Here is a 23,920-nt window from a genome sequence, read left to right on the forward strand (position 1 = left end):
TATAAAAATACAGTTGGAAGGAATAAATTCTAGTAGTTAGTATTACAGTAGGGAAATTACAGTTAATAATTTATTGTATATTTCAAAATAGCCAGAAGAGCCGGGCGCGGTGGCTCAAGCCTGTAATCCCAGCACTTTGGGAGGCCGAGACGGGCGGATCACGAGGTCAGGAGATCGAGACCATCCTGGCTAACACGGTGAAACCCCGTCTCTACTAAAAAATACAAAAAACTAGCCGGGCGACGTGGCGGGCGCCTGTAGTCCCAGCTACTCGGGAGGCTGAGGCAGGAGAATGGCGTGAACCTCGGAGGCGGAGCTTGCGGTGAGCTGAGATCCGGCCACTGCACTCCAGCTTGGGTGATAGCGAGACTCCGTCTCAAAAAAAAAAAAAAAAAAAAAAAAAATAGCCAGAAGAAAAGATTTATGTTCCCAATCTAAAAGATAAATGCTTGGAGTAATGGGTGTGTCAGATGCTCTGATGTGATCATTATACACTATATACAGTGTCAGAATATCACATGTACCCCCAAAATATGTACAACTATTATATATCAGTTAAAAAATTTTTAATGGAAAATTTATGAACCAAAAATACATTGGATGAACTTTGAAATCAGTTAAATATGTAGAACTTTCTTAATTATTATATATGTCCAGAATAATTCCTGAAGATTTTACATTAGATATGTGTCTATGATAATGTGAGAGAACACAAATTGTTTTCAAAGATTAAGCAAAGCGCCTTAACTTAGAAAAAGTCACATAACCATTATTCTTAACCATAGCGTGTAGTCAAAAGTTATTATTTCATCCTAGAGTTTGAAATAAATAAAGCAAGTGATATATATAAAATAGATTATTACACTTTCTAAGTCGTCTGAGTTAAAAAAATTAAATGAGATTTTTTAAAAGAATATAATGAAATAAGAAATTTAAGAGCAAACTCAGTCATGACAATAAATGTAAATAGTTTAAGCTTCCTATTTTTGAAAGCAGATTCAAAAATAGACTTTTAAAGTAATCAGGACCAGGCGTGGTAGCTCATGTCTGTAATCCCAACATTTTGGAAATCCAAGGTGGGAGAAATTGCTTCAGTGCAGGAGTTCAAGACTAGCCTGGGCAATGTAGTAAGATCCCATCTCTCAAAAAATAAAAACTTACCTGGGCATGGTGGCATGCGCTTGTAGTCCTAGCTACTCGGGAGGCTGAGGTGGGAGGATTGCTTGAGCTGGGAGGTCGAGGCTGCAGTGAGCCATGATCATGCCACTGCATTCTTACCGGAGTGATAGAGTGAGACCCTGTCTCAAAAATAATAGTAATAATAAATAAAATAAAATATCAGGTATTTTGGTTGCAAGATTCACACATTAAACAAAATGACATAAAGTTTAAAAGTAAAAATGTGCAAAAATATAGACAGTTGTCTATGTTTTTCTTTCTGAAGAAAAACTTATAGCTGTCTCATTTATGAATGTGTGTTAAGAGAACAAAATCGCTATGTAAATATATGAACACATTGAAATTAATCATGTTAAAAGAATAATCTGTCTCAGCCATATGGTTTCCTCGAAGAACTCAAGAATAGCTTAATAATTGGATATCAGTCAATATTAATAAGTTAGTGCAAATAAATTGAATAAAAACCATGTAATATAAAAATAACAAGGAAAAAAGCTGTTGTATTTTAATTGGGAATAGGATGGTAATGGATTTTTTAGAACATTTTGTGTTCATGTATGTGAAAGCCATACATGTGAGCACCAAACCTAGAGCACGCTGTGGGGTTCTAGGAAAATGCAAATCCATACATATACATGGTATATTATGCATGATTTCAATAGTTTTCTGTGGGTCCCCTTGAAAAGGGGGACACCTAGCCTATAGGTTCTTCCTTTAAAATCAGGACCTGCAAGGGAAGAAGATGTCTTTTCATCATAAGTGTTTAATAATCTTGAAGTAAATATATTAAGGCATGAAACATAAAGATATGATAGCTTTTTTCAATAGGCATTTGTCCATATTTGTTGCATAGCAGGCACCATAAGTGTTTTACCTGTATTAACTCATCTAATTCTCACACACATCCTATAAAATCAGTATACACTGAAGAACTGAGGCACAGAGGTTAAGAAATGTACCCAGTATCATATAACTAATAATAGTGAATCCAGGTCCTACTGATTCTATAGCTTGTACAGTACAGTTCATAACAACTATACTGGCTCCCTGTTATACGAGTGTATAGTGTACAGTGTGGGCAAATATGATGCTTAGTGAGGAGAACAAATGATCATTATTGATGGTTTGAATGCTAATATTAGAAAACCTATGTGAATCAACCTGTGTGAACAAAATAAGTACATAAAATTAACAATTATAGCTAGAAACAATAAGAAAATATTGGAGAAAAAATACAAAAATTAACAGATAGATACTACATACATAGAAACTACAAAAGTCCTGAAAGATCTTAAAAGTAAAATTTCGAAAAGTACGGATTCAAATAGAAAAAATTTATTAGTAGGTGTTACAGATAGGTTGCACTTTATATATACCAGGTGTTTCCAGATTAATTTTTAGTTTTAATCCAATTGTAATAGTTTCCAGTGGATGATTTCTTTAGTTGCAAAATTAGGCTAAAGTTAATGCAGAAAAATACAACGGGAAGATTAACTGAAATATTTAAAACAAAAGGCCAGGCACAGTGGCTCACACCTGTAGTCCTAGCATTTTAGGAGGCCAAGGCAGGCAGATCACTTGAGGCTAGCAGTTCAAGACCAGCCTGGCCAACATGTTGAAACCCAGTCTCTACTAAAAATACAAAAAATTAGCCAGGCATGATGTTGTATACCTGTAATCCCAGCTACCTGGGTGGCTGAGGCACGAGAATCACTTGAACCCAGGAGGTGGAGGTTTCAGTGAGCTGAGATCATGCCACTGCACTCCAGCCTGGGTGACAAGGGTGAAACTTTGAGGGACGGAATTTTATCTCACAAACTAAAAATTACGTTTCAGGTAACTCAAAAACTCAAATTTAACAATCTAATAGGCAGATATTCCGTAAGACAATACAAATGACTGGCTGGTTTAACCTCACAGTGTGTAAAGATATTCTGTTCTTAAAAGGGATAAAAGACCTCCCAAAATATTCTGGTCTTAAAAGGGATAAAAGACCTCCCAAATGAAGACAGCATTTTCTGCCTGCAGACAGAAGACTCAATGAGTATTTGTTGAATGAATGAATAAATCTGATGTATAAGATACTTTTTTGTCAAAAACCAAACCTGGCTATAGGCCAGTTCACTGAGAAAAGTATGTAGTATTTTTATAGTCATAGCATTAATGCTCTTACATATAGCTACTGATAATAATTGCTAATATTTATTGAGCAACTACATAATGTGGAATCAGAAGGACCATCTGAGTATTTTATAATTATCCTATAATCCTTGTAACAACCTTATGAGTAAGTTTCATCCCTATTGTTAACTTGTAAGGAAGTTGCATAAATTGATTCCATAAATATTAAGATAATAGCTAAGTGAGCAAAAGGAATGAAAAAATAAAACCAGATACAAGAGAAAATAACATTGACTAATAAAATGTAGTAATATTTTAAAAGAGGTTCAGATTGGAATACCAAGGTATTTTTGCTTATCAAAAAGGTATTTAAAAGTTTATTAGTAGTATGGTAGCAAGCAAGGCTTTTTGGTAGAATGCTGGTAGAAAGGTTAACATGTGATATGGTTTGACTGTCCCCACCCAAAGCTTATCTTGAATTGTAACTTTCACAATTCCCATGTGTCATGGGAGGAACCCAGTGGGAGGTAATTGAATCATGGGGGCAGGTCTTTCCTCTGCTGTTCTCGTCATAGTGAATAAGTCTCATGAGATCTGATGGTTTTAAAAATTGGAGTTTCCCTGCACAAGCTCTCTCTGCCTGCCGCCATCCATGTAAGATGTGACTTGCTCCACCTTGCCTTCCACCATGATTGTGAGGCCTTGGCCATGTGGAATTTTAAGTCCATTAAACCTCTTTCATTTGTAAATTGCCCAGTGTCAGTTATGTCTTTATCAGCAGCGTGAAAATGGACTAATACACCATCTTTGAAGTGGTTCAGGTTTTTCCAGCAGTATTCAATAGCCTGGTTATAGTTATGGAAATAAAGTTCACTAAATTTGAACAGTGCCTGCAGTTTTACCAGACAAGTGTGATGGATAGGAAGTACATGAAAATGGCAGGTGATGATTGAAGTGATGGATTGTGGGATCAAAGCATCAGGAATTAGATAAGAGGGGCTTGATAAATAAAGAGAATATAGAGGGCTCAGAGCATAATAAACTGCTTATTATTTTACACTGCTAAGTCTGGAGTGGTTTGATACTCAGGAATAGTAACTGGAACAAATAAATATGAATTGCTGAGAGTAAGTACTCAAATTGTAGCTATAATGATTTTTGGAGTTGCATATGCATTCTTTTAAAAGGGGAAAGTTAAGCCATATTTTGCTCACTTTTATTGTGTATATTGTATTATCTTGATTTTATCTTCTCTCACTTTATTTTTATAATAGTTCTTTTGTAGAGGTGATATCTTCATCTTATGAATTACATTTTCTAAAACTTTTTGTATTGTGCACTGAATTGATTTTAAAAGGGTAGAAAATCTTCACAGTTTCCTAGGTATTAATAATATCCTTCATGTGTTCATTCACCTATATAAATGCTGGCCTGGATTTAGCTTATAAATCTGTAATTACCTTTGGCTCTGTCAAAAACAAATTTAGAACCCCGTTGTTTTCAGGGGGTAACTAAATTTAAAAAGTCTTAAATAAAGGGCTGGGTTTGGTGGCTCACGCCTGTAATCCCAGCACTTTGGGAGGCTGAGGTGGGTGGATCCCGAGGTCAGGAGTTTGAGACCAACCTGACCAACATAGTGCAACCCTGTCTCTACTAAAAATACAAAAAAAAAATTAGCCGAGTGTGGTGGCAGGCACTTGTAGTCCCAGTTACTTGGGAGGCTGAGACAGGAGAATCACTTGAAGCTGGGAGGTGTAGGTTGCAGTGAGCCAAGATCGTACCATTGACTCCAGCCTGGGTGACAGAGTGAGACTCCGTCTCAAAAAAAAAAAAAAAAAAAGCCTTAAATGGATTATACTGGTTGAAGTAATTTCAGTGTATCCCAGAGCAAAGCCCAGCAATATTTAAAGGATTGCCAACAAAATCCAGCCACCAACAATATAAAATTTATAATGTCAGATATTCAATCAAATCTACCTTGCATTTAAAAAAAGAAAGATTACCTGACCCATTACCAAAAGATGAGTCAATCAATAGAAACAGACTCTAGGAGAGGAACAGGAAAACATAAAGAAGGTGTAAAAGAAAGAAATAGAACATATTTTCAAAGACCAAATCATACTTCTACAGATTAAAAAAATACAGTATTCAAAATTTTTAATTGACTGCAGTTAGCATACTGGACAATGCATTTAAAATTATCAGTAAACATGAAGAAATAGCAATATAAATTATTCAAATCAAACACAAAAAAATCAGTGGTGGGCTGACATGGCCTGTCCAGGTTTATGGTTGTTAAATATTAGGGAATTTTGTAAATTGGTTGTTAAACCATTAGTAACTTAAAATTGGCTATTTATATGAATACTTATGTCATGGAAGTTGGTAAACACTGGACTAGGCTTTTTGTTTGTACTTCCCTATCCTCGCTGGAGATTTTATTTAATAGCATACCACTAAAAAAGGCCTTTGGAATAGGAGTTGGAGAGAAGGAAGAAGAGAACACCAATGACCTATAGGACAATATTAGGCATGTTAACTTATGTGTACTTGAAACCTGAGGAATGGGGACAGAATACATTGGAAGAAATAATGACTAAAAACTTTGTAGACTGTGTGGAAACAAAATACCCACAGATCAGGAAAGCTCAACAAGTCATAAACAGAAGAAATGTGAACAAAATCATACTACAGTTGCTGAAAATGAAGGATAAATTGAAAATCTTAAAAGCAGCCAGAGAAAATAGAGACTTTTTATGTGGGAGAATAATGCTAGCAGACTTCTCATCAGAAACTATTCTAGCTAAAAGACAATGGAACAATATTTCAAAATACTGAATAAAAAAAATTGTCAACCTAAAATTCTCTGCTCTCAAAAAGTTTCTATTTCACCTTCATTTTTGCAAGGAGACATATCTTGCAAAAATGAAGGTGAAATAAAAACTTTTTGAGGTGTACAAAAGCTGAAAGAATTTGTCAGTAAGCCTGTAGTACAAGAAAGTGTTAAAAAAAAAAAGACAATACCAAGTGGACATTTTGATTTACAATAAAGAAGAGCACAACAAATAGTAAACATGATATAGAAGGCTTTTCTCTTGCTAAAAAATCTCTTTAAAAGATATTTTTTAAAGCAAGAGTAATTAGTTGTTTTTTTGTAGGATTTATAATAAATGGTGAGTATCCCTAATCTGAAATCCGAAATGGTCAAGAATCCAAAACATTTTGAGCATGATTATGCTCAAAGGAAATGTTCATTGGAGTATTTTGGATTTTGAATTTTAGATTAGGAATGTTGAACCAGTAAATATAATGCATATATACAAAATCCAAAGAAATCTGAAACGCTTTTTGTCTCAAGCATTTTGGATAAGGGATATTCAACCTGTATTTGTAGAAGTAAATGATTTAACAACGGTCTTAGTTTTCTGTTACTTATAACAGAATACCAGAAACTTAATTTATTAAGAAAAGGAATTTATTTCTTACAGGTTTTAAGGCTGAGAAGTCCAAGGTCAAGGGTTCACATCTGATGAGAACCTTTTTGCTGGTGAGGACTCTGCAGTCCCAAGGCAGTGCAGAGCATCATATGCCAAGGGGGCTGAATGTGTTAGCCTAAGTCTGCTTCTTATAAAGTCACCAGCCCCACCATTATGATGATCCTCTAATCCAGCAATCCCCAACCATTTTGGCACCAGGGGCCAGTTTTGTGGAAGACAGGTTTTCCATGGAGCAGGCCAGGGGTGATGGTTTCAGGATGAAAGTGTTCCACCTCAGATTGTCAGATATTAGTTAGATTCTCATAAGGAATGTGCAACCTAGCTCCCTTGCATGCATCGTTTATAATAGGGTTGATGCTCCTGTGAGAATCTAATGCTGCCACTGATCTGACAGGAGGTGGAGCTCAGCCAGTAATGCTCTCGCCCACCACTTACTTCCTGCTATGTGGCCTGATTCATAAAAAGCCATGGACAAGTATCACTCTGAGGCCTGGGGCATGGAGAATCCTGCCCTAATCCGTTAGCCCATTAATCCATAAATTAGTTAATCCATTGATGGATTAATCTGCTCATGAGGGCAAAGTCCTCATGACCCAATCACCACTAAAAGGCTTCAACTTTAAATACTGCCAAATTATGGACTAAATTTTAATGTGAGTTTTTGAGAGGACAAATGTTCAGACCATAAGATCAACATAGCACAAAGTATGGGAGGAAATAAATAGAAGTATACTTTTGTGAGTTTCTTCTTTTTTCTTTTTTCTTTTTTTTTTAAAGACAAGGTCTCGCCCTGTCATCCAGGCTGGAGTGCAGTGGTGAGATCACAGCTCACTGCAGCCTTGATTTTCTGGGCTTAAGTAATCCTCCCACCTCCACGCCCTCAGTAGCTGGGACTACAGGTGCACACCACCACATCTAGCTAATTTTTGTTTTTTCTGTAGAGACAGGGTCTCACTATGTTGCCCAGTCTGGTCTTGAACTTCTGGGTTCATGTGATCATCCTGCCTTGCATTCCCAAAGTGCTGCAATTACAGGTGTGAGCCACCATGCCTGGCTGAATTTCTTAAAATATATATGAAGTGGCATTATTTAATGGTAGAACATTGTATTAGTCTTCTCTCACTGCTATAAAGAGCTAACTGAGACTGGGTAATTTATGAAGAAAAGAGATTTAGTCACCTTACAGTTCAGCATGCTATATTGGGGGACATGGCTGGGGAGGCCTCTGGATGCTACAATCATGGTGGAAGGGGAGGCAGGCACAGTTTTCACATGGCCAGACCTGGAGAGAGAGCAAGCAAAGGGAGAAGTGCTACACACTTTCAAACAAAGGGATCTCAGGAGAACTCAAGAGAACAGCAGGAGGGAAGTCCACAGCCATGATTCGGTCACCTCCCACCTGGTCCCTCTTTCAACATGTGGTAGTAATTCACCATGAGATTTGGGTGGATACACAGAGCCAAACTGTGTCATTCCACCGCTGGCCTCTCCCAAATCTCATGTCCTTCTCACATTTCAAAACAGTCACGCTTTCTCAACAGTTCCCCAAGTCTTACCTTATTTCAACATTAACCCGAAATTCCACAGTCCAAAATCTCATCTGACACAAGGCAGGTCTCTTCCATGAGCCTGTAAAATAAAAAACAAGTTAGTTACTTCTGAGATACAATGTGGGGATAGGGATTGGGTCAATGCTGCCATTCCAAAAGTAAGAGATTGTCCAAAACAAAGGGGCTATAGGCCTCATGCAAGTCCAAAACCCAGCAGGGCAGTCATTAAATTTTAAAGCTCCAAAATAATCTCCTTTGACTCCATGTCTAACATCTAGACCACACTGACACAAGGGGTAGACTCCCAAGGCCTTGGGCAGCTCTACCCTGTGGCTCTGCATGGTATAGCCCCTGCAGCTGCTTTCACCGGCTGTCATTGAGTGCCTGTGGCTTTTCCAGGTGCATGGTGCACACTGTCTGGATCTACAGTTCTGAGCTCTGGAGGACAGTGGCCCTCTTATCACAGCTCTACCAGGCAGTGCCCCAGTGGAGACTTGTGTGGGAACTCTAACCCCACATTTCCCTTCTGCACTGCCATAGTAGAGGTTCTCCATGAGGGTTCCACCCCTGCAGTGGACTTCTATCTGGACGTCCAAACATTTCCATACATCCTCTAAAATCTAGGCAGAGGTTTCCAAACCTCAGCTCTTGCCTTCTGCACACCCACAGGCTCAATACCACATGAAAGCTGCCGAGACATGGGGCTTTCACCCTCTGAATTAATAGCCCGAGCTGTCTCTTGGCCCCTTTTAGCCATAACTGGAGCCAGAGCAGCTGAGACACAGGGCCCCATGTCTCAAGCCTGCACAGAGCAGCGAGGCCCTGGGCCTGGCCCATGAATCCATTTTTCCCTCCTAGGCTTCCAGGCCTGTGATAGGAAGGGCTCTGTGAAGGTCTCTGAAATGACCTGGGGGCATTTTCCCCATTGTCTGTGCATTAACGTTTGGCTTTTCTTTATGGAAATTTCTGAAGCCTAGAATTCCTCCTCAGAAAATTAGTTGTTCTTTTTAACCTCTTGGTCAGGCTCCAAATTTTCCAAACTTTTGTGCTTGCTTCCCTTTTAAATATAAATTCCTGCTTCAGGTCATTTCTTTCTTTATGCAAATGAGCACAGTTTTTTAGAAGCAACTAGGCCACATCTGAACACTTTGCTGCTTAGACGTTTCTTCCACCAGATACCCTAAATCATCTCTCTCAAGTTCAGTGCTCCACATATCTCTAGAGTAAGGGCACAATGCCACCTCCCTGCTAAAGCATAGCAAGAGCGGCCTTTACTCTAGTTCCCAATAAGTTCTTCGTCTCCATCTGAGACCTTGTCAGCTTGGCCATCTCTGTTCATATCAGTATCTGCATTTTGGTCGTAACCGTTTAACAAGTCTTTATGGAGTTCCAAACTTTGCTGTCTTCTTCTGAGCCCTTCAAACTGTTCCAACTTTTGCCTGTTACCCAGTTCTAAAGTCACTTGCACATTTTCAGGTATCTTTATAGCAATGTCCCACTTCTCTGGTACCAATTTTCTTATTAGTCCATTCTCACACTGCTCTAAAGAACTACCTGAAGCTGGACACTGTGGCTCACGCCTGTAATCCCAGCACTTTGGGAGGCCAAGGTAGGCAGATTACCTGAGGTCAGGAGTTTGAGACTAGCCTGGCCAACATGGTAAAATGCTGTCTGTACTAAAAATAAAAAAATTGGCCGGGTGTGGTGGCACATTCCTGTAGTCCCAGCTACTCAGGAGGCTGAGGCAGGAGAACTACTTGAAGCTGGGAGGCAGCGACTACAGTGAGCCAAGGTCACACCACTGCACTCCATCCTGGGAAACAGAGTGGAGACTGGGTAATTTATGAGAAAAGAGGTTTAACAGACTCACAGTTCAACAGGCTATACAGAAGGCATAGCTGGGGAGACCTCAGGAAATTTATATTCATGGTGAAAGGTGATGGGGAAGCGGGCATGGACTTCACATGGCCAGAGCAGGAGAGAGAGAGAGAGTGCAAAGGAGGACATGCTACACACTTTCAAACAATCACAGCCAATCAGGTGGTGGGCACCTGGAGTCCCAGCTACTTGGGAGGCTGAGGCAGGGGAATGGCATGAACCAGGGAGGTGGAGCTTGCAGTGAGCCGAGATCACGCCACTGCACTCCAGCCTGGGTGACAGAGCGAGACTATCTCAAAAAAAAAAAAAAAAAAAAAAAAGAGGACAGAGACAAAGAACAAATAGGACAAACAAAAGGAAATAATAGAATGGTATATTTAAACTCAGCAATATCAAGAATAATTTAAATGTGGATGGTCCAAATAGACCCAATAAAAAGTAGAAAGTGTCAGATTGGCAAAGAAGACCCAATTATATGTTGACCATAAGAAACTTGCTTTGAATATAAGGGCATAGGTAGGTTAATATTTAAAGGATGGAAACATATACCATGCTAACACTAGTAAAAAGAAAACTGGAGTTGTTACATTGATATCAGGGAAAGTATATTTTAGAATAAAGAATATTGCCAAAGGTAAAAAGGAATTTTTTTAATGATAAAGGTGTCAGTATCAAGATATAACTGTGTATGAAACTCATAACAAAGCTTCAAAATACGCAAAGCAAAAACTGATACAATAAAATGAGAAATAGATAAATCAGCAATTACAGTTAGATATGTTAGTATTCTCTCAGAAATTAATATAACAAGTAGTCAAAAAATCAATAAGAAAGTAGATTTCAATAACGTTGACAAATTTGAATTGAGTTTTATGAGAACATTATATCCAACAAACACAGAATACTCATTGCTTTCTAGTGCGTGTGGAATATTCACCAAGACAGACATCATTCTGGGCCATAATATAAGTCTACATAGCTTTATCTTATATATAAATATTAAACTTTTAAATATAAAAGAAATTTTTTTAATAATACAAAATGTTTTCTTAGGCCACAACAGAATCAAATTAGAAATAGTTAACCAAAAGTTATCTACAGTGTCACCAAATATTTGGAAATTCAATAAGACCCCAGAACAATATATTGAAGAAGAAAACACAAAAGAAATTATAACATATTTTGAACTCGCTAAAAATGAAATTACAGCATATCAAAATTTATGGAATGCTGATGAAGCATTACTTAGAAGGAAACTTGTAGCATTATATTAAAAATGAGGAATGGTCTGAGATCCATCATTGAAGCTTTCACCTTAAAAAAGTATGAAGAACAACTTAGACAAAATAAACACAGGATAGAAATAAGAATTTGAGTATAAATCAGTGAAATAGAAAACCTCAGTAAATCCAAATGCAACTTTTTAAAAGAAGAATAAAATTGATTATCATATGTGTTGGGGATTTCCATGGCCACCCCCAGGCTTGATAATTCACTAAAGAGACTCACAGGACTCAAAAGCTGTTATACCCACACCATTTATTACAGCAAAAGGATACAGATTAAAATCAGCAAAGGGAAAAGGTGCATGGGACACAGCCCAGGAGAAACCAGATGCAAGCTTTCAGGTGCACCCCCCTAGTAGAGTTGCAAGGGACTCAATTCCTCCGACAACATGTGACAAAATGTGCAAAGTGTTGCCACCCAGGGAAGCTCACCCAAGCCTTGATGTTCATGGTGTTGTGTAGAGGGCTGTGTGGGTTTTGTGTAGAGACAGTGCATTCAGTGCCTGTGTCACCAACCTCAGCTGCTCAGACTCCAAACCCCCAAAGCAAAAACACATGGTCACCATCAATCACATTGCTAATATAAGCTTTCCGGTGAAACTGTTACAGTGAGGCCCAAGGCTTCAGGCATTTGGAAACACTCTTATCAAGCACAACATTTCAAGGACTGGTCCTAAAAATAGGCCCTTCTTGGGATTTGCAGTTTTTTAGCAACCCAGGCTCATGAGTTAACTGTTTTCTGTACTACCTGTAACCAGGCTGATCAGGAAACAAGGAAAGAAGACACAAATTGCCAATATCAGGATTGTAAGAGGGTACTCACTTTAGATGCTACAGACCTTAAAAGAATAATAAGAGTATTATGAGTAACTTTATGATAATAAATTTAGCAGTTTAGATGAAATGTATAAATTACGTGAAGGGCGCAAACTACTGAAGCTCACTCAAAAAGAAATAGATAACTTGAACATTGTATATCTTTTTAAAGAAACAGAATCTGTAGTTGAAAATCCTTTGTCAAAGGAAACTACTCCCAGGTGGCTTCATCAGTAACTTTTCGCAAACATTTGATGAAAAAATAATGCCAGTTCTATACAGACTCTTCCAGACTATAAAATAAGAGGGGATCCTTGTCCACTCCTTTTTGTGGGCAATAATTACACGGCTGCCAAAACCAGACAAAGATTTCAAGAAAAATACAGACCAAAATCCCTTTTCAATATAGATGGCAAACATCTTCAGCAAAACATTAGAAAATCAATCTTATAAAAAGGATAATACCCCATGTCTGGGTGGAGTTTATGTCAGGAATATACTGTCAGTTCAGCGTTAGAAAAAGCATCCAATGTAATTCCCCATATCCAAAGATTGAATTAGAAAACTATGTGATCATCTCAATAAATGGAGAAAAAAGACTTGACAACATTTATTACTCATTCTTAAACCAACAGTAGATGGGACTTATCTAAGGTAATGAGTTATCTCAATGGATTGTTGACAGTCAGTTATAGATTGAACTCCTTGTTCTACTCATACTCTCAGTACTGCATTTGACTAGTCTAAAAAAAAAAAAAAAAAAAAAAAAAGAATGGACAGTAACTTCCTCAACCTAATAAAGGGCATCTAAAAACTCCACAGCTAGCATCATGGTTAATGGCACAAAACTGAATGCTTTTGCTGTAAGCCTGAGCATGTGTCAGTCACTGTGTGTATTCGCAATTGTATTGGAGACCCTGACAAATGCAGTAATGCAATTTTTAAAGGCATACAGATTGTAAAGGAAAAAGCAAACTGTGTATTCTCCGATTACGTAATTGTCTATGTTAATAACTCAAAAAATTTACAAAAAAGTGCTACTAGAGTTACAGATGGTTCTTATAATGGGATTATGTCCTTTGTAAACTGAAAGTATTATAAGTTGAAAATGTATTCAATACACCTAACCAACTAAACACCGTAGCTTGACCGAGCCTACCTTAAGTGTGCTCAGAACATTTACATTAGCCTACAGTTGTGCAAAATTAATACCAAGCCTGTTTTGTAATAAAGTGTTGAATAACTCACATAATTTATTAAATACTGTACTAAAAGTGAATAACAGAATAATTGTATAGATACTTGGAAGTATGGTTTCTACTGAATGCATGTTTATGCACCATCATAAAGTCAAAAAAATCATATGTCGAGCCATCATAAATAGAACCATTATTATTCAGGCACCATCTGTATTAGGGAGGTTAGCAGAATATATGGTCAATGTATGAAAACCAATTGTATTTCTATACCAGTAATGAATCACTTGAAATTAAATTTTAAAATAATTTATAATAGCAAAAAAATGTGTAGCATTCAGGGATAAATTTATCAAAAATGTTCAAGAGTTGTACACTGAACCCCTCATAGTGCTGAAAATAAAGACCTAACTAAATAGATATTCGTGTTCATGGATCAGAAGAATCAACATTGTCAAATGTCCATTCTGTGACAAGTTATCTGTTGATTTAATTCAATCCTAATCAATATGCCAGGAGACTTTTTTTTTCTTGAAAATCTAAATGAAAAATAGACAAATTAGCAATTACAGTTAGATCTGTCAGTATCCTGTCTCAGAAATTAATAGAACAAGTAGTCAAAAAATCAGAAATTTATTGGGAAATGTAAACAACAGTCCTAGAATAGCCAAAACAATTTTGAAAAAGAAGAACAAAGTTGGAATTAGACTTTCTGATTCAAAACTCATTATAAAGCAGTAGTGATGAAGGCAATCTGGAATTGTCGTAAAGGTAGGCATATAAATCAGTAGAGCAATAACAACCCCGAGAATTGTTAACCCCTAGAATATAGAAATAGATTCAAATATTTATGTTCAATTGACTCTTGACAAAGTTGCCAAGGTAATTCACTAAAGGAAAGGATAATCTTTTCAACAAATGATCCTGAAACAATCAGATATTCATGTATAATAAACTTGGGACCATGTCATGTTTAAAAATTAACTGGAAGTAGATCAAAGACATATATACGAGCTAAAACTGTATAACTTATAAGAGAAACATAGGATAATTGTAACCTTGGGTTAAGCAAAGATTTCTCAGGATACAAAAACACGAACCATAAAAGAAAAAAGGGCTACATTGGACTTTGTGAAAATTGAAAGCATTGCTATGGAAATGAAAATGTTTTATAGCTATAGGTTTGGATAAAATATTTTTAAAGCACTCTCTGATAAAATGTTGTATCTAGAATATTTTAAGAGCTCCTACAGCTCACTGATATGAAAACAAATGGCCTAATAAAAAAGGGCAAAAGATTTGGACACTTAACCGAAGAAGAGCTATAGACAGCAAATAGGCACATGTAAAGCGTCTTGCTGTCATAGTAATTAGGAAACTGAAGTTTAAAACAATACTGAGGTACTGTTGGACACCTCATACAACAGCTACAAAACAAAAATTGACAGTATTAAGTGTAGACAAGGATGGTAAGTAACTGGAACTCTTAGAAATTGCTGATAAAAATGCAAAATAGTACAGCCAGTTTGAGAAGCTGTTTAAGCTGTTTGGCAATTGTTTAATAAGTTAAATATCTACTTACCATGTAGCACAGCAATTCCACTTCTGGATATTTACCCAAAAGAAGTGAAAACATATCTAATACTAGCACAAAACTGGAAATAATTCACATCTATTAATTGGTGTATGGAGAAACAAAATGTGGCATATAACTGTACAATGGAATACTACTCCACAAAAATGGAATAAACTGCTATAAATACAGCAACATGGATGAATCCTAAAACCTTTGTGCTGAATGAAGGAAACTAGACACAAAAGGCTATAGATGGTATAATTTCATTTATGTGAAAGTCTAGGCAAGGCAAAACTATTGTGATACCAGATCAGTGGTTGAGTAGGGACAGAGCATGGAGGGAAGGCGTTGACTCTGTAACAGGACATGTGGAATGATGGAAATGTTCAATGTCATGATTGTGGTGGTCACATGACTGTATACATTTGCCAAAATTCATTTAATTATACAATTAAAATTGGTGAATTTTATTGATGTAAACTATATCTTAATAAAGCTGATTTTAATAGCACACAAACCAAAGCAAAAAACCCCGAATTGTTTAAAGAGGTAAAAGATGGGCAAAGATATAATAGGAACATGAGCGAACAAATGTATTTGGGATGTTTCAAAATTCAAACATAATTTGATCCTTGAAACAAAGGAGACTTTTTTTTTTAAACAATGGTACGGTACAACTAGAAGTTAACAAAAGTTTATGATTTACAAACTACTTAGGAATTTATCCCATAAAGCTGTTAGAGAGGGAAAGGAAATCAAAACCGCAAAAACAGGCTATTTAAAAAGTAATGAAAATGTCAGTATAATGCTATGAAAGGTAGAGATGCTACTGAAGATACTCTGGGAACTTCATTCACTGCAGTATTTAAAAAACAACTAAAGAAAAAGACAAATTAATAATAAATATAAAGTCATAAAATTAATGTTATTAGTGCAAAGGCTGACAGATCAATAGTAAATAAACAAAAAACAGCCTTTTCCGATTAGCTTGCCTGGAGTTTCAATTTTAAAATTTTTTCCTTGAGATTAAATCTTTTTTCTCTTTCTAATTCTTGATTAGGTCTTTTTCTAATTATTTCCTTCAGGAGTATACTCACAATTTGTATATATTGGTGCTATATTGTTGGTACTCACTGAAAAAGTAGAAATAAAAATTTGCATATGCCCCATTTTAACATAATGGAAATTCAAGGTTATTGAGGTATGAATGAAGTCATAGAAAAAGAACATTCTGAAAAAAATAGCAATTTTTAAAAATGTTATTTTATATTCCTGGATACATGTGTAGGACTTGCAAGTTTGTTACATAGGTAACAAACCTATCAAACTGTCACCTAGGTATTAAGCCACATATGCATTAGCTTTTTATCCTGATGCCCTCCCTCCCCCAGATTCCCTGACAGGCCCCAGTGTTTGTTTTCCTCTCCCTGTGTCCATGTGTTCTCACTGTTCAGCTCCCACTTGGAAGTAATAACATGCAGTGTTTGGTTTTCTGTTCCTGCCTTTTATCCATGTCCCTACATGATCTCTTTCCTTTTTATGACTGATTAGTATTCCTTGGTGTGTATGTACCACATTTTCTTTATCCAGTCTATCATCGATGAACATTTGGGTTGATTCCATGTCTTTGCTATTGTGAATAGTGCTTTGGTGAACATATGCACGCCTGTATCTTTATAATAGAATGATTTATATTCCTTTGGGTATATGCCTAGTAATGGGATTGCTGGATCCAATAGTAATTCTGGTTCTAGGTCTTTGAGGAATCGCCACAGTGTCTTCCACAGTGGTTGAACTAACACCACCAACAGTGTAAAAGCATTCCTATTTTTCCATAGCTTCACCAGCATCTGTTGTTTCTTGACTTTTTAATAATTACCATTCTGACTGGTGTGAGATGGTATCTCATTGTGGTTTTGATTTGCATTTCTCTAACCATCAGTGATGTTGACCTTTTTATCATGTTTGTTGGCCACATGAATGTCTTCTTTTGAGAAGTGTGCATTCATGTCCTTTGCCCACTTTTTTATGGGGTTGTTTGGTTTTTTTGTTATAAATTTGTTGAAGTTCCTTGTAGGTACTAGATATTAGACCTTTGTCAAATGGATAGATTACAAGAATTTTCTCCCATTCTGGAAGTTGTCTGTTCACTCTGATGATAGTTTCTTTTGCTGTGCTCTTTTATTAGATCCCATTTGTCAATTTTTGCTTTTATTGCAGTTGCTGTTGACATTTTTTGTTATGAAATCTTTGCCTGTGCCTGTGTCCTGAATTGTATTGCCTAGATTTTCTTCTAGGGTTTTCATAGTTCTGGGTTTTACATTTAAGTGTTGAATCTATGTTGAGTTAATTTTTGTATAAGGTGTGAGGCAGGGGTCCAGTTTCAATGTTCTGCATGTGGCTAGCCAGTTTTCCCAGCACCACTTTTAAATAGGGAATCCTTTCCCTATTGCTTGTTTTTGTCCGGTTTGTCAAATATAAGATGATTGATGTGTAGCCTTATTTCTGATGTCTTATTTCTGTTCCATTGGTCTATATGTCTGTTTTTGTATCTGTACCATGCTGTTTTGTTTACTCCAGTATAGTTTGAAGTCAGGTGGTATGATGTCTCCAGCTTTGTTCTTTTTGTTTAGGATTGTCTTGGCTATATAGGCTCTTTTTCGTTTCCGTATGAATTTTAAAGTAGTTTTTTCTAATTCTGTGAAGAATGTCAATGGTAGTTTAATAAGAATAGCATAGGATCTATAAATTACTTTGGGCGGTATGGCTGTGGATTTGTCATAAATGGCTCTTATTTTGAAGTATGTTCCCGTAAGTACCTTGTTTATTGAATGTTGAATTTTATCGAAGACCTTTTCCTGTGTCTATTCAGATAATCATATGGTTTTTGTCTTTAGTTCTGTTCATGTGATGAATTGTGTTTATTGATTTGCGTGTGTTGAACCAGCCTTGCATCCCGTTGATGAAGCCGACTTGATGGTGGTGGATAAGTTTTTTGATGTGCTGCTGGATTTGGTTCCCAGTATTTTATTGAGGATTTTTGCATCGATGTTCGTCAGGGATATTGGCCTTAACGTTTTTTTCTTTCTTTGTTGTGTCTCTGCCAGGTTTTGGTATCAGGATGATGCTGGCCTCATAAAATTAGTTAGGGAGTAGCCCCTCCTTTTCAATTGTTTGAAATAGTTTCAGTAGAAATGGTACCTGTTCCGTTTTGTACCTCTGGTAGAATTCAGCTGTAAATCCATCTGGTCCTGGGCTTTTTTTGATTGGTTGTTTGTAGGCTATTTATTACTGCCTCAGTTTCAGGACTTGTATATTAGTCTATTCAGGGATTCAACTTCTTCCTGGTTCAGTGTTGGGAGGGTGTATGTGTCCAGCAATTTATCCATTTCTTCTAGTTTTTCTAGTTTATTTGCATAGAGGTGTTTATAGTATTCTCTGTTGGTTGTCTGCATTTCTGTGGGTCAATAGGGATATCCTCTGTATCATTTTTTATTGTGTCTCTTTGATTCTAAAGTGATTCTTGTGTCTCAACCTCCCAAGTAGCTGAGATTACAGGTGTGCACCATCATGCCTGGCTAATTTTTGTATTTTTGATAGAGATAGGGTTTCACCATGTTGGCCAGGCTGATCTCGAACTCCTGACCTCATGTGATCCACCTGCCTCAGCCTCCCAAGCTGCTGGGATTACAGGCGTGAGCCAGCATGCCCAGCCTCACTGATTTTTTGAAGGGTTTTTTTGTGTCTCTGTATCCTTCATTTCTGCTCTGATCTTGGTTATTTCTTGTCTTCTGCTAGCTTTGGGTTTTGTGTGTGTGTGTGTGTATTTTGTGGGTTTTTTCCTTATTTATTTATTTATTTTTACAATTTAAAAATAAATATTGCTTCTAAAACAGAACATGTGAAAATAAACTTTTTTTAAAAAGAGAAATGTTATTTTTATTAGATTTGATTGGTGAAGTTTTTTTGGAGCCTATGGCATCATAATTTGCCCTCAAAGAACAGATAGAATTTGGAAACATATTTTAGGTGAGCAAAAGAGTCTTAGAGATGGTAAGATTTTAGATATATATTGGGAAACTAGTTCTTTCAGCATTTTTAAAATCACCTTTTTATATACACTGGATATTTTTTAACTACTTTTAAAATATGGGGAGTTTCAAAGGTCAAACTCCAGTATATATTGTTAAGTTTATTCATTTCTGGCACATTTCTCCATTTTGATTTTAGATTCATCTTGTAGCACCAAATGTTAACATGTAACATTCATACATTACAGTGTAACATTCTGCACAGCAAAATGAATCCAAAGTGTTAGTCCAAATTGTTAATCTGAAGTTATATTCAGAGATTATTAATGAAATTCTGGAAGCATAAATTATGAGAGTACTCAGCAAGTGCTCTAAAATAGTATCACTATGTCCATGTAAAAAACTAAATAATCTTCCCAATAATTACACATTGTTGAACATTAATTATTGAGTTTTTCTTTATACAACCAATCTACGCTTAGCTGAAACTTTGTTATTATGTCTTCTTTTTTAGCCTGACACTATTAGAAGCAATCCTCACTGTATTAAAGAAACTACAAGTGATGATGTAAGTACTGCTGACACTAACAGCCTGAAGAAGAGCATGAGAGTCACTAAAAACACATTGAGGAACGTACAGTCAGCAATGGTTTTTGTCCATTCTGTTTTTCAACACATCTGTTAAACTTTTATTTCTATTATTCAGAATTTTATTTTGATATCAACAGTTGGATTTTCTTGGTCCAGTATGCTTTTGCATTTCTTTATTAATATTAATTATACTTATTTAAAATTCTTATTTAAGATATGTATTTTCCTTTGGTGTTCATTTATTTATTGTGTTTGATTTGGTGGCTTTCCTTCATTGTGCTACCTTCCTTTAGTGTTTGTTAATTTTCCGTTGTCAAGCCATCTTTATATTTGAGAATGTCTGTTCTGTTCCTTGTTGGTTGTTTTTAACATGGTCTGCCTCTGCAGTTTATGAGAATTGTACCTACCTGAAGCATACTGCCCTTTCTCTCTGTGCTGCCATGCTTATTAATCCGTGGGTGAAAGTCAGCACAAATGGAAATGGGAAGCAGAGCTGTTGATCCCAGCTCCTTGATTGGTCATCCTTTGGTCTATCTAGTTTATCCCCTCCTCCTCCTTATATTTCTTGACTCTTATCCTTATTTATTTTTTCTATTAAAAATATATCTCATTATAAATAACTTTAATTGGGGAAAGAGGTACAAGATTGTGCTTAGTCTGTCACTGGATTTAACTTAATATGTAATATTTAGCAGCATTCTAGTGATATACTTAGATTTAGTGTAGGGTGATCTTAGAGCTGTAGACTTTTGGTTTTACAGTGTAATTATGAAGCAAAATAAATGACCCATGTGTATTTCCTATTGGGTTAGCTGAAATGTCAATTCAATGGCTCTTTTGGCAATTTCTCAAGTATCTATTAATTATATTAGAGTGTATATCATGAGGAAAATATGTATGAGGAAGATAGCATTTGAGATTTGAGCAATTAATTCACTTCTTAAAGGTCCTTAAGTACTTTTTTCCTATGTCAATTAACTCATTTCATCTGAAGTTACATTCAGAGATTGCTTATCAAATTCTGGAAGCATAAATTATGAGAGTACTCAAATGCTCTAAAATAGTATCACTGTGTCCAGGTGAAAAACTAAATAATCCTCCCAATAATTCCACATTGTCAAACACGAATTATTAGGTTTTTCTTTATATAACTAATCTATGCGTAACTGAAACTTTGTTTTCATGTCTTCTTTTCGTAGCCTGACACTGTTAGAAGCAATCTTCTCCATATTAAAGAAACTACAAGTGATGATGTAAGTGCTACTAACACTAACAACCTGAAGAAGACCACGAGAGTCGCTAAAAACAAATTGAGGAACACACAGTCAGCAACTGAAAATCCTGATGATGATGTTAGTGTAGAGGAAGACAAACAAGGAAAGCCAAATAAAAAGGTGGTAAAGACGGTGCCCCAGTTGACTACACAAGACATGAAACTGGAAACTCCTGAGAAGGAAGTTGATTCTACACACCAGAAAGCGCATACAAAGCCACAGCCAGGCATTGATCATCAGAAAAGTGAGAAGGCAAATGAGGGAAGAGAAGAGAATGATTTAGAAGGGGACGAAGAACTGATGCAAGCATATCAGCGCCATGTAACTGAAGAAATGGCAAAGGAGATTAAGAAGAAAATAAGAAAAAAACTGAAAGAGCAGTTGACTTACTTTCCCTCAGATACTTTATTCCATGATGACAAATCAAGCAGTGAAAAAAAGAAAAAGAAAAAGAAAGTTCCAGTCCTCTCTAAAGCTGAAACAAGGTATTTTTACATTGATAAATGTAAAATATCCTCTTAGAAAAACACTCTATTATTTTCAGGGTTTGAATATTATCTGTGGTTTAACAAAGAACATTTTTAGGCTTTTATTTGGAGACATTGCCACTAAGATAAGAACACCTAGCTTTTACGTAGCACCTTACTATGTACTAGGTGCTTTACAAGAATTAACTCATTTATTTCTTATGACAATCTTATGAGGAAAAGTAATATTCTTCCTATCTTGCTGATGAGGCAACTGAAGTACAGAACTAGTAAGAGGCTGAGCCAGAACCTTGTCTCTACCCTGAACTACTCACTTACATCTGCTTTCAAAGTAATAGCAACCTAATTACTTCCCCTTTTTTGAGTTACAAATACCTGTTTGGATATATAAATGCAGCTTTTTTTCTTACACAAATAACATTAACTCATTGTAGAAAAACTATTCAAAGATAATCGCTGTTGGCAATTTGGTATTCTAATCTTTTTCTCTCTATGATGCTTATATATGTATGTACTTGTATATAGAGTATGAGTTTAAATGAACATATATATATGTTCTCTACTTGGATAAAACAATAAGATAAAAATGCTTTTTAACTGCTATAATTAACTTTGTTCCCTCCTGCAGTTCTCCTCTAGAGAAACAGTTTGAGGTGGGAACATTCTATATGTGATTATTCCTTGGCATTCAGGATCAATTTCCCCTAAAACCCTCAGCCAAAAATAATTCCCCTCTTTTCAAAAGCTAGGTGACCAGTGATAATAAAGATATGGCAATCCAGGTTGCTGCAGGGACGTGATAGTATGTATTATCTGTTGATGCATTAAAGAGATTATCCCATAATTTAGCAGCTTTTAGGATGACAAGCATTTATTGTCTCATAGTTTCTATGGGCCAGCAATCTGGGACTGACTTTGCTGGGTGTCTCTGTCAATCACAGGTTGCAATCAGGATGTTAGCCAGGACTGAAGTCACCTCAAGCCTTGACTTGGAGAGGATCTGTCAAGTGACATAGCTATTAGAAGGCCTTAGAAGATCCAGTTCTAAGCTCATTCATGTGGCTGTTGGTAGGCCTCAGGTCCTGACTGGCTTTGGGCCAAGTATACCAGTTCCTTGCCACATGGACTTCCTCCATGTGGTCTACTCACAATATGGCTACTTGCTTCTCCAGACCAAGGGCTCTGAGAGAGAGCAAGACAGAAGTCACAGTCTTTTTGGAACCTAATCTTATAAATGGCATTCATTACTTTTATCATATTCTGTCTGTTAGAAGTAAGTCAATTAGGTCCAGCCCACACTGAAAAGAAAGGGGATTACACAAAGACATGAATATGAAGAGGTAGGGATCAGTAAGGTCCATCTTAGAGGCTTCCTACCACAGTAAACTATAAATCTTCCTTCTTATAGCTACCACCTCTGTGGTAGACTGGTAAGCCATAGTCAACATGAAATAAGGTTGGCTCATGAATTGTAAATAACACATGACAGTGGTGTGCAAAGGGTAGCTGTTCTCCTTAAAGAACAGTGTTTGGTGATCAAATAGAATGGCTTTCTGGAATGACTAATTTGAAATATTTCTCTAGTCTTATTTTCCTCAACCCATTTTTTTGGAAAGGTGACTAAATATATTGGAAATTAATTTTTTATTATTTAAATACAGATTTTTTTAACTTGATACATTAAAATGTTAGTAGGTTGGTTTTTCTTTAAACTCAGTATGCCTCTGGGTTGCTACTTCTTACCATTTACTAGTTCGTGTGATATAGATTTTAATTTTAGTAGTAATAGCCTTCTGAAAATGTAGTGACTCACCAACCACTAGAAAATACAAGGAATTAATTTTTACCTAGAAATCTCAGCCTGAGCAATATGGTGAAACTCCATCTCTACAAAAAGTACAAAAATTAGCCAGGCATGGTGGCATGTGCCTGTAGTCCCAGCTGTTTGGGAGGCAGAAGTGGGAGGATTGCTGGAGCCTGGGAGGTTGAGGCAGCAGTGAGCTATGATTGTACCACTGCACTCCAGCTTGGGTGACAGAGCGAGACCCAGTCGTAAGAAAAAAAAAGAAAGAAAAGAAAAAAGAGAAATCAAAAGTTGTGCTTGTGAAGCCTCTTGAAGACTGAACAAACCTAGAATACCTTTTATACTTTTAAATAAGGTAATTTAAAAATTGGTTGATCAGTCATTCACTTGGCAGCAGGGTGGGCGTGCTTCGATAAGTCCTATGTAAAGAGAGATCAATTGCTCATAAAATATTAATACAATTTCCTTTCCCCTGGGGTTTAGAGCTCAGTTGTAGTTGAATCATGTAACTCCCTGCGAAGTTACAACCTATGATACCTGTTTGACAGCTAACCATTTTAGTGTGTAGGAAAATATATGCATCTCAAGAAAAAATAGTAGTGATTTTAGGATTATCTTTGCTCCTATTTACTG

The 23,920-nt window shown here is 36.4% G+C and overlaps 1 protein-coding gene across 5 annotated transcripts in view; it reads left to right on the forward strand.

Moving 5' to 3' along the window:
- AHI1 (Abelson helper integration site 1) overlaps positions 1–23,920 on the forward strand; it is a 227,075-nt gene that overhangs the window by 9,976 nt on the left and 193,179 nt on the right. For all 5 annotated transcript variants that reach the window (XM_011962111.1, XM_011962110.1, XM_011962109.1 and 2 more), the window contains 2 exons: positions 19,645–19,698; positions 20,921–21,480. In XM_011962111.1, coding sequence (XP_011817501.1) covers positions 19,645–19,698; positions 20,921–21,480 — 614 coding nt within the window. The remainder of the gene's footprint in view (positions 1–19,644; positions 19,699–20,920; positions 21,481–23,920) is intronic.

Source organism: Colobus angolensis, unplaced genomic scaffold (genome assembly GCF_000951035.1).
Source record: "Colobus angolensis palliatus isolate OR3802 unplaced genomic scaffold, Cang.pa_1.0 Scaffold58, whole genome shotgun sequence".
Lineage (NCBI taxonomy): Eukaryota > Metazoa > Chordata > Mammalia > Primates > Cercopithecidae > Colobus > Colobus angolensis.